The sequence below is a fragment of the Schistocerca gregaria genome, chromosome 4 (assembly GCF_023897955.1).
Source record: "Schistocerca gregaria isolate iqSchGreg1 chromosome 4, iqSchGreg1.2, whole genome shotgun sequence".
NCBI classification, from domain to species: Eukaryota; Metazoa; Arthropoda; class Insecta; order Orthoptera; family Acrididae; genus Schistocerca; species Schistocerca gregaria.
The window spans coordinates 377,602,207-377,614,657 of record NC_064923.1 but is presented as its reverse complement, the minus strand read 5'-3'; the positions used below and the strand labels follow the sequence as shown (position 1 = coordinate 377,614,657).

The 12,451-nt window shown below is 43.8% G+C and overlaps 1 protein-coding gene across 1 annotated transcript in view; it reads left to right on the top strand.

Annotated features, from left to right (window-relative positions):
* Window positions 1-7,711, top strand: part of LOC126267736 (heat shock factor 2-binding protein-like) — a 168,252-nt gene extending 160,541 nt beyond the window's left edge. Inside the window, exons 4-5 of the mRNA XM_049973039.1 lie at window positions 7,343-7,396; window positions 7,436-7,711. Of these exons, the coding sequence (XP_049828996.1) occupies window positions 7,343-7,396; window positions 7,436-7,711 (330 nt within the window). The remainder of the gene's footprint in view (window positions 1-7,342; window positions 7,397-7,435) is intronic.
* The last annotated feature ends 4,740 nt before the right edge of the window (window positions 7,712-12,451 follow it).

Below are 12,451 nucleotides of genomic sequence, written 5' to 3'. Positions count from 1 at the left end.
AAGCAAACTATTTTGACTAGCTGTTTACCAAAAGTAGAACTCCAACCATATATTTGTAATTATCTTACGCATATTTTCCCCATTCTTAGTTGCTGTGACGTTAATATTCCCTACTGTTCTTGATAGATGACGCACACGAGAAAGGATCGTAGGGGGGAAGCGCACCTAAAATGTCTCGCAGCACAATAAATAACTTTTCAGCCAATTTACCATCGAGATTAACAGTCGGCGTCATTGTATACGAATGCATTAAGTTACTGATGTTATCTGATCTTGATAAAACTCTCTTGGTATCTCTATATTCCAAAGTTCCTTTCATACGCATTTCTTCTTCAACGTTGAAAGTAAACTATGCGTTAAGCTATTTTTATCTCAACTACATATTTGCGGGGTGATTCAACCGTCTGCTGTGCATTGTCAAGTTGGCGCTTTGTTTGAAATTTCGTTACCTTACGTCTTCCAATGCTGTAGCACTGTTTAACGTTATGCAGTCATCAAGTGATTCCCTTGAAATCACTGTAATCTATGTTGCATGCAAAATTTCATGAGGAAAGCGTAGTAGCTTACTATCATACACGTACTATAGCCTAAATTGTATCGAGCATTATTGAAAAGTGCAAATACCAGTTTTTGTAACTAGTGCGCCTTGTCCTTCCTTGAATATCCGCAGTTTTTCTCATGCCCTACAGGGTCATATTGCTACGGACTTATTCTAAATCTGTTCATAACAGTCTTATTACTTTACTGCGGATGATCTTTCATGTACATAATTATGTTTAGTACCCGCTCTTTGGACAGCGATTCCCCTTTACTACTTTTCGCCGGGGATGGCACTTGTGGCTCCCTATCCGACAGAGACGGCTCTCCATCTGTTTCAGTAGCACTTTCACTTGCTAAGGCTGTATCAACATTATTGTAATGCTTATGTACATTGTCCGCTCAGTGGAGCACACAACACTTTCCGCTGAATCATCTTGCAAAAACTCCAATATTTCACCTGCTACTTCTTTCCCATTCTGTGAAATTTCCTTGAGTTCCTTTCTGGCGAAATGTCAACATTGGCCACTGTTATTGTAGATATAATCCAGTGTTTGGTTGTTTATCGTTGCTTTTGTTTTGCTTCTAATCAACACCACTAGCAATGTAGCTCTGTTGTGAGTTACTCTTCGACTAAGCAGCTCATCTACGGTGCGTAGCTACCTGCTGTCCCCACCACTGGATACCGCGAGGCCCGCATCCTGTAACCATCAGCAGCCAGTATTGTGGTTGCGTGGTAGATAACACGTGGGCGTCCAATTCCGTAAACATCATTGTCCTTTCGCGATCTATCAGTTATGGGGTTCCTTGTTGGCGTGGGATGATATGTGTAACTTGATTTGAACGTTTCTGGAAGGTGACTACTAACAGCTGTCAAGTAATGTATAAAATGCATGTTCATAATGCCTATTTTCATTACTTTCATGATGTAATTGACGTTTGTTTACATATATTTCATGGAGTATATGCCATGATTGTGTTATTGTTTAACATTAGGGTTTTATAATGATCTCTACCTTAAATTGCAATATCGATATTATTCTATGTTTGGCGATAGCAACTTCGTTTTTCTGTTTACGTGTGAAACTGTTCCAAAGATTTTTGCCAAAGATAAGCCAGTCCCCTGCGTTTAGAAAGAAACTGTACCGTATGACGAAAATACATAGTATAGGTCTTCAACCAACTCCTCAATATTTTGTACAATTGCGACACCTATACCTCTGACCTATTCGGTACTGCTCTGTTTATGCATTTACATCTACATGGATACTTTGCAAATGACATTCATGTGCCTGGCACAGGATTCATCGAATCACCTTCGCAATAACTCTCTGTTATTCCAATCTAGTACAGCACGCGGAAAAAACCAATACCTATATCTTACCGTGAGAGCTCTGATTTCCTTTATTTTATGATGATGATCGTTTCTCAATAGGTAGTTCGATGTCAACGAAATATTTTCGCATTCGGAGGAGATATTTCGGGTCAAAATTTCGTGAGAAGATTCTACCACAACAAAAAACGCCTTTGTTTTAATGACGTCACCCCAAATCATGTATACTGTCAGTGATACTCTCTCCCTTATTTCGCGTTAATGTAACACGTGCTGCCCTTCTTTGTGATTTTCCTCGATGTAGTCCGTCAATCCTATCTGGTAAGGATCCCACAACACGCAGTAGTATTTTAAAAGAGGACGGACAAGCGTAGTGCAGGAAGTCTCTTTAGTAGATCTGTTACATTGTCTAAGTGTTCTGCCAATAGAACTCAGTCTTTGGTTTTCCTTCCCCACAACATTTTCTATGCGCTCTTCCCAATTTAAATTGATCGTAATTGTACTTCCTAGGTATTTAGTCCAGTTTACTGCATTTGTAGATTAGGCTGATTTATCGTGTAGCGGAAGTTTGACCGATTTCTTTTAGCACTCACGTAGATGACCTCACACTTTTCAGTATGTAGTGTCGATTGCCAACTTTTGCGCCCTTCAAATAACTTTTCTATATCGTTTTGCCATTTTTTTACCTTATTATGACTTTACTAGTAGATAAACAGCATCATCTGCAAACAATCGAAGACGGCTGTTCAGATTGCCTCCTAAATCGCTTATATACATAAGGAATAGCGAAGGGCATATAAAACTACCTTTGGAAACGCCAGAAATCGCTTTTGTTTTACTCTATCACTTTCCGTCCATTAGTACGAACTGTGTCTCTCTGACAGGAAATCACGAATCCAGTCGCATAACTGAGACGACATTCCATAAGCACGCAATTTCACTACAAGCTGCTTGAGTGGAATAGTGTCAAAAGACTTGTGCATGTCAATAGTATGGCTGCCTTACGAAGTTCTGTGTGTTATACTGGAATTCATGGCATTCTCTTCTTAGGAGATGTGGCCATTGTAATGTAATGTTATGTAATAAAATAATATATGAGCAGTGACTTATACAAAAAAGAAACACACATTAATGCACTAGATAAGCATAAAAGAGAAATAACTAACGTAGAAATACACTCCTGGAAATTGAAATAAGAACATCGTGAATTCATTGTCCCAGGAAGGGGAAACTTTATTGACACATTCCTGGGGTCAGTTACATCACATGAACACACTGACAAAACCACAGGCACATAGACACAGGCAACAGAGCATGCACAATGTCGGCACTAGTACAGTGTATATCCACCTTTGGCAGCAATGCAGGCAGCTATTCTCCCGTGGAGACGATCGTAGAGATGCTGGATGTAGTCCTGTGGAACGGCTTGCCATGCCATTTCCACCTGGCGCCTCAGTTGGACCAGCGTCCGTGCTGGACGTGCAGACCGCATGACACGACGCTTCATTCAGTCCCAAACATGCTCAATGGGGGACAAATCCGGAGATCTTGCTGGCCAGGGTAGTTGACTAACACCTTCTAGAGCACGTTGGGTGGCACGGGATACATGCGGACGTGCATTGTCCTGTTGGAACAGCAAGTTCCCTTGCCGGTCTAGGATTGGTAGAACGATGGGTTCGATGACGGTTTGGATGTACCGTGCACTATTCAGTATCCCCTCGACGATCACCAGAGGTGTACGGCCAGTGTAGGAGATCGCTCCCCACACCATGATGCCGGGTGTTGGCCCTGTGTGCCTTGGTCCTATGCAGTCCTGATTGTGGCGCTCACCTGCACGGCGCCAAACACGCATACGACCATCATTGGCACCAAGGCAGAAGCGACTCTCATCGCTGAAGACGACACGTCTCCATTCGTCCCTCCATTCACGCCTGTCGCGACACCACTGGAGGCGGGCTGCACGATGTTGGGGCGTGAGCGGAAGACGGCCTAACGGTGTGCGGGACCGTAGCCCAGCTTCATGGAGACGGTTGCGAATGGTCCTCGCCGATACCCCAGGAGAAATAGTGTCCCTAATTTGCTGGGAAGTGGCGGTGCGGTCCCCTACGGCACTGCGTAGCATCCTACTGTCTTGACGTGCATCCGTGCGTCGCTGCGGTCCGGTCCCAGGTCGACGGGCACGTGCACCTTCCGCCGACCACTGGCGACAACATCGATGTACTGTGGAGACCTCACGCCCCACGTGTTGAAGAATTCGGCGGTACGTCCACCCGGCCTCCCGCATGCCCACTATACGCCCTCGCTCAAAGTCCGTCAACTGCACATACAGTTCACGTCCACGCTGTCGCGGCATGCTACCAGTGTTAAAGACTGCGATGAAGTTCCGTATGCCACCGCAAACTGGCTGACACTGACGGCGGCGGTGCACAAATGCTGCGCAGCTAGCGCCATTCGACGGCCAACACCGCGGTTCCTGGTGTGTCCGCTGTGCCGTGCGTGTGATCATTGCTTGTACAGCCCTATCGCAGTGTCCGGAGCAAGTATGGTGGGTCTGACACACCGGTGTGAATGTGTTCTTTTTTCCATTTCCAGGAGTGTATTATTAACAGTGAAATATGTTGTTTAATTTAGCCCGACGTGTATAAGCACTCAGTAACTAGCTCAGTTCTCAGGGTAGTTACGTAATCATCGATAATTATTTTTCCTTTTCTTATTTCGCAACACTACGGATGTGCCTATTGCACGAGAGAACATTTTCCAAGTCTGTTCGATGAACACTACTGTAATACGTAACTTATAGTTGTTTCGTCCCGATTCCCCAATATAAGATAACAAGACTAGCATCTACAAATGAAATCCTATAATGGAACTGCTGGAATCCTGTGATCAGACCTTTTCTGCCTGGGATGTTATCTCGTTACATAACGGAAATCTGTAAATAAAATTGTTAAATTATTAGTAGCTTCCTCCGATCTCGTGGGATCTGAAATAAAGTTAGTTGTCCTAACCGACGGCACGTCTCGTAGATGAGCTAAAATAAAAACGTTTAAGAATTAACTAACATGACGTATAAAAATAAAAATCTTTGTTAAGGCCCATATCTAGTTAAGGCAGTCTAGTTATCAGAATAACTACACAGGGTGAAAAAGTATTTAAACCGACAAACTCTCGGAGGTTATTGGGGACATCAAAACAAATATTTTTCCCTACTGTCATTTTTTCCTATGAGGAGTATTTAAACCGGTAGAGGAAGATTTCTCTGGCGGCAAACTAATTAAACCAACAAACACTTTTAAATTTTTTTATGTCCAAGAGACAACACATTAACACAACCTAATTTCAATTACAGTAAATTTTCAAAAATGCCGCCATTGACACGTACACAAAGGTTACACCGTCAGATCATGTTCTGTGTGACACGGGAAAAACCCCAGTAGTATCCTGAACTGTTCCTGCTGTTGCTACTATCAGGGGAACCAGATCCTATTCTGATGCAACAGAAATTGTGTAAACAAGCATCTCTCCCCACCACACAAAAATGTCCAGAGGGGACATATATGGGGATCGAGCAGGCCATAGTACAGGACCACCTCTGCCAATCCACGTTTCTGAGAACCGTCGGTCCAGGAATCGACACACGCGACGACTGAAATGTGTCGGCGCCCCGTCATATTGGAGCCACAGGCTTCGTCTTGTACGGAGCGGGACGTCTTCCAGCAATTCTGGCAATGCCCTGGCGACAAAATTGTAATAGTGCCTGCCATTCATTGGCCTAGGTAGCAGATATGGCTCAATTAAACAGTCCCCAACAACATCGACCCACACATTAACGAAGAACCGCACATTATGAGCGCTAGTAACTGTGGCATGTGGGTTATCCTCGCTCCAAACATGCGAATTGTGCATGTTGAAGACTCCATAACGCCCGAACGTTGCTTCATCGGTAAACAACACAGAGGATGGAAATGTAGAATGCATGTCACACTGTTCCAGGTACCACTGCGAAAACTGTGATCTTGGTTGGATAATCAACTGGTTCCACGCTGTGGACACGCTGTAAGTGAAATGGACGTAACAATTGCTCTCTAAGGACTGTTCTTACATTCGTCTTATTCGTCCCCATGTTACCTGCAATTGCACGAGTGCTGATTGAAGGATCCCGCTCCACATGCTGCAAGACAGCTTCCTCAAATTGCACCGTTCTTACCGTGCGACGGCGTCCCTGTCTAGGTAATCTGCTAAATGACCCGGTCTCACGCAGACGTTGGTGCACAGCAGCAAAGGTCGTAAGATGCGGGATACGGCGATTAGGATACTGTTGTTGATAAACCCGCTGTGCTGCTCGTCCGTTATCGTCCGCTACGTCGTACGCACCAACCATATCTGTGTACGGAGACAATGCAGCACTACACTGGTGGACAGCAGTTGCCTACAACTGAAGACGGTAATAAGCCCTCTAACTACTGAAGATCGTAATACGGCGTCTATCAACTGAAGAGAGTAATACGGCCTCCAACGGTTTAAATAAACCTCATAGGAAAAATGACATTAGGGAAAAATATTCGTTTTGATGTCCCCTACAACCTTCCAGAGTCTGTCTGTTTCAATACTTTTCACCATGTAGATTGACCACAAACACTAAATTCTTTTGGCAAAATAACCATTACATTTTTTTTGGTTTTAAGTACAACTTACATTATCTGCTGGTACAGCAAAATGAGCTTTACGTAAGAACGTCCTCTTAGGTCCGAATCCAAGCAGATAAGCGAAAGACAAAGGAAAGATAGTTCTTGCATAGAAGCGCAAGAGTCCATGGAGTAACATGTCCATTGTAGTTCTATCTCTTCTTCTTTTGCGTATTTGTCGATTATATATAAAATTTATTGTAATATTTAGTTTAAATTTTTTAAATTTTTTTTTTTTAAACCCAAGTCCACCCAAGAGAAACAGCACACCATTATTTATGTAATGGAAGATGTGATGTTCTGCCTTAAACTATTTGAACCCCGTAATTATTCAGGTACATTTTGTACTTCCTTACAAAAGAATTTCTCACGTTTCTTGTATACCACATGTATTCTTTTGTATTTTTGGATAGAATCTGTGAAGATGGTCTGTGACTTAAATCGGTCGATATGTGGATTTTAAATGAAAAGGCAGTTGATGGTCAAACATTCATTTTATGCCACTGGCCGGCCGCTGTGACCGAGCGGTTCTAGGCGCTTCAGCCTGGAACTGCGTGACCGCTGCGGTCGCAAGTTCGAATCCTGGATTTGTGTGATGTCCTAAGGTTAGTTAGGTTTAAGTAGTTCTAAGTTCTAGGGGACTGATGGCCTCAGATATTAAGTCCCACAGTGCTCAGAGCCGTTGGAACCATTGTACTTCACTGGATTTCTTGAAGTTCCTCCGCAGACGACACCTAACACGCCGCTACTAGTCCTCAGCTCGGCGCGCTGCTCTGTGTGACGGCAGGACCACGCGGAGAAGCTGGTGCAGGCGCTGGGCTACGTGATGCGCAGCGACACGGCGCCGCAGCCGCGGCTGACTGCGCTGCGGCTGCTGCAGTCGCTGACGTGCGACGTGGCCTCGCCCGTGGTCATCGACTGCATCGACGAGTCCATCTCGCTGCCGGACCTGCGCTGGCTGCTCAAGAACCGCGCCACCGACGACGAGACCAAGGAGGTGTGCAAGCAGATCGAGGACAACCTGGAGCGCGCTCGCCAGCGCCACGGCATGAAGGGCCGCTGCACGGGCGCCGTGCCCTTCGACGGCTGCAGCTTCGTGAGGGCGCAGGGCGAGCTCAAGCCCGGCAACGCCGTCGACAAGCCCTGGGACCGCTGAACATCTACTCGCTCTAAAGCTGTATCTCCGATATTTCTGAAATATACTTTTTGCATAGCTAAAAGTGCTGATTGCTCCCTGATACCACTACACTTTTTTTTTATTTTTAAGATAAAACCGTTTCAGCTGTAAGTATTTCACTTATAAGTAGGACCGGTTTCGCAGCATTTTGTTGCATCAACAGCGAAATAATATTAAGTCATGTTCTGATCAGAACATGGCTTGATTTTACTGCACCTAATGGTGCAGCTACATGCTGATAAATCAGAACATGACCTGATTATATTGCACCTGATGAAGCAGCTAAATACTGCTAAACCGGTCTTCCTTATAGATGAAGTACTTACAGCTAAAGCGGTTTTATCTTCAAAGTGATATACCCACGAAAATGTTAAAATGTGTGTGAATTCATTTGTAAATGAAAATGATAATCTTATTTTATTACATTGAGTAATTAATAAATAAATTTTCTCCCGGCCAAAGATTTGTCAAGGTGGTAAAGAACTCCAAGTTAACGTCGTGTTAAAGTTTTGTCTCTAAGTTGTGTAAGTGTCACTAAATCACAGTTCATACAATAGATTCAATACAACTATTGATTATGATAGAAACAGTTATTTTCAGCAAAATGATCATTAATACCACCGAATATCAGCCGCTCACAACACTGACGTATGTTACCTGAAACAATATTCTTCCCAACTCGTGCTTAATTAATTTCGGCTCCATACATCAGCTAGATAAGTTTGTATTAAGAATCGTGCTATGAGCACTGTTTTTAAAGAACCAATCTGATTCGAATTATTTTCATTAAAATGAGGTCGGGGCCACCGGTGCACATTTATTTTTACACATATGTATTACCTTCGGCATTTATGTCTGCAGAGTTGCGTAATTTGAATTTGCCATTGAGATAATTGTTAAGATGGCGGAAGACAATTGATAGAGACATTTTATTGTTAGAGCTAATAGGATAAGTATTTGAAATGCTTATTAAACTTTACTTTGGTACTGTGCACTTGAAAGGTGGCTACACTGAGTCACAGCGCCAGAGATTGCGCCAAAGGGTATTATTCAACCGCCTCCACTGGCAGTTGTAGTCCAGAAGTTGCTGTGGGCAGTTGTAGCTCTGAGGTAGGCGTGATCAGTGCTAGTTGAGACGATGTCGATACAGTACTAGTTGTGAGCATGTCGTGTGCAGTTGTTCTGTTGGGCAAGACACCATATGTTATTTTATTGGGGATGTTGTAATGATCAAAGTGTATTTTTCGTCAATATATATGAAGGTAAAGAAATTTTTTTTATTTCAGATGCCCTAAATAACAATGCCTCTTGGTCACAGGTTCAGTCAACAAAGCATCTGGCTCGTGTTCTTGTATTAGACTGTAATTCTGGTTTCTATGTGCAATCATAGTATTTCTGGTTTCTTAATTACTTCATTGTAAATGGCGTTTAAAGCATCTTGTCGTATTGAGGAAGAACCGTGCCAGATGTGTACGTTGAATCACACTTCCACGCACAGAACAGTTACACTTGTGCTTTGTTGTTTCGTAGCTTTTATAGTTGCTGGGGACTTAATTAATTAATTGTGTTAACGGAAATTTCCTTTCATTCTTTGTTGTTATTCTGTGCAGTCAGATTGCAGAGTAATACTAGTCAGGGTCTACCGGTTACGAGACTGCATAACCGGACAGACAGCGACTGAAATTAAAATTATTAGCATTTTATGTAATTAAGCCCCCATTCACGTGGCGACCGCTGCTTCGGATCGTCCCTTGGAATTCTTTTGATAGTAAAAGTAGCAAACAGTAGTATTGATATGGTAATTTGTAGTTTAGTAACTGTAGTCTATATTGCATGTGTAGATTTGGTAATGAACATTTGTAGTTGTCTTGTCTTTCTTCTAATGGTATTTTTGCCGAATTTAATTTTTGATGTCTTATATACGGGTTTGACAATTTTGTGCAATTATGAACATTTCAATTGTTCGTTATTCGTGTTTGTCGGGAAGAATTTCGTGTGAATGGTATTGTTGGAGATAACGTGTCATATTGTGTGTAATTTTCGTATAGTGACGACTTTTGTATGTTTTGTAAATGATTACCCGATCGATAAAAAAGGCAAAAATGATGGATAGGAGAATGAAGAAAATGTTAACATGGCAAAATCGCCAACACAGGAGAACAGTATGATGAATCATGACGCACAAAACAATTTAATAAGTCGGGAAAATAGTCCGGAACCAGTTCAAAATTTTTCACAATCAAAAAATTTTCAGAGTATGAGATTAACGATAGAAGATTCTGAAATACACTTCTGGAAATTGAAATAAGAACACCGTGAATTCATTGTCCCAGGAAGGGGAAACTTTATTGACACATTCCTGAGGTCAGATACATCACATGATCACACTGACAAAACCACAGGCACATAGACACAGGCAACAGAGCATGCACAATGTCGGCACTAGTACACTGTATATCCACCTTTCGCAGCAATGCAGGCTGCTATTCTCCCATGGAGACGATCGTAGAGATGCTGGATGTAGTCCTGTGGAACGGCTTGCCATGCCATTTCCACCTGGCGCCTCAGTTGGATCAGCGTTCGTGCTGGACGTGAAGACTGCGTGACACGACGCTTCATCCAGTCTCAAACATGCTCAATGGGGGACAGATCCGGAGATCTTGCTGGCCAGGGTAGTTGACTTACACCTTCTAGAGCACTTTGGGTGGCACGGGATACATGCGGACGTGCATTGTCCTGTTGGAACAGCAAGTTCCCTTGCCGGTCTAGGAATGGTAGAACGATGGGTTCGATGACGGTTTGGATGTACCGTTCACTATTCAGTGTCCCCTCGACGATCACCAGAGGTGTACGGCCAGTGTAGGAGATCGCTCCCCACACCATGATGCCGGGTGTTGGCCCTGTGTGCCTCGGTCGTATGCAGTCCTGATTGTGGCGCTCACCTGCACGGCGCCAAACACGCATACGACCATCATTGGCACCAAGGCAGAAGCGACTCTCATCGCTGAAGATGACACGTCTCCATTCGTCCCTCCACTCACGCCTGTCGCGACGCCACTGGAGGCGGGCTGCACGATGTTGGGGCGTGAGCGAAGACGGCCTAACGGTGTGTGGGACCGTAGCCCAGCTTCATGGAGACGCTTGCTAATGGTCCTCGCCGATACCCCAGGAGCAACAGTGTCCCTAATTTGCTGGGAAGTGGCGGTGCGGTCCCCTAGGGCACTGCGTAGGATCCTGCGGTCTTTACGTGCATCCGTGCGTCGCTGTGGTCCGGTCCCAGGTCGACGGGCACGTGCACCTTCCGCCGACCACTGGCGACAACATCGATGTACTGTGGAGACCTCACGCCCCACGTGTTGAGCAATTCGGCGGTACGTCCACCCGGCCTCCCACATGCCCACTATACGCCCTCGCTCAAAGTCCGTCAACTGCACATACGGTTCACGTCCACGTTGTCGCGGCATGCTGCCATTGTTAAAGACTGCGATGGAGCTCCGTATGCCACGGCAAACTGGCTGACACTGACGGCGGCGGTGCACAAATGCTGCGCAGCTAGCGCCATTCGACGGCCAACACCGCGGTTCCTGGTGTGTCCGCTGTGCTGTGCATGTGATCATTGCTTGTACAGCCCTCTCGCAGTGTCCGGAGCAAGTATGGTGGGTCTGACACACCGGTGTCAATGTGTTCTTTTTTCCATTTCCAGGAGTGTAGTATCGATCACAGATAGCTTTACGTCTATGCCGAAGGAAGTTAGTTTCACGGGAAATGTTAGGGGCGAAAGGAATTTCGAACCAGTTAATATGGAGCAGTTGATGAGTGCCACATTAAATTTGGGATCACAAATAGGAACAATTAAAACCGAGATGGAAACAATGGAAACACTGTTAGACTCACGAATAGGGGCATGTTTTAAAAACATGAAAGATGAATCAAAGAAAGAAATTAGAGAAGAAGTACAACCAATTTTGAATGCTCACAGTAATAGATAAATTTCGATTGAAATCAGACAAAAGGAACAGGATAGAGAACAGAAAGAAAGAGATCGCGTGACAGTACAAAACTTTCAGAGTTAAATTTACAACGTGCACACGATAAGGAATGAAAGAATAAATAACCTAACACAACAATGTGAACAGTTAATTACTAAATGTGTCAATACTGAAACCCGAGTCGCGACACTTACGGAAGACTTAAATAAACATAAAGAACAAATAGGTGACTTATCGGAAAGAGATGAGGAGATTTCAGATAAATCTTAGTTTAAATGGGGACAGAGATTCAGATGATACAGCTCCATTGCCATTTGCAGAAACCGAAGAGTACCAGAACATAATTAAACATGTTGAAAATCAGGGAAAATTTCATGAACGCGTTAAAAGGGAATTTGAGGCGTTACGAAAGCAAGTCAAACAAATTGAAAGCGTAATCGTAGGAAAGGACAGTAGAAGAAATTTAGAATCACAGATACCAGAGGTCTTTGAAGAAAATAATTTATTTCATTTACGAGAAGCAACAAGAGAGCGCCAGGCGCCCGAACTTGACAATAATCGACATCGGGAATGGGACAGACGCGGTAGGTCTTTGTCGCCACGAGGCGAAAACTTTGACTATAAACACTTTTTAATTGTTCAGAAATTTAAACTCTTTCGGAACTCTAAGAATGACATACATCCATGTTTAATTTTATCTGTTTATCTTCGTGACAATAGTACTTCATAT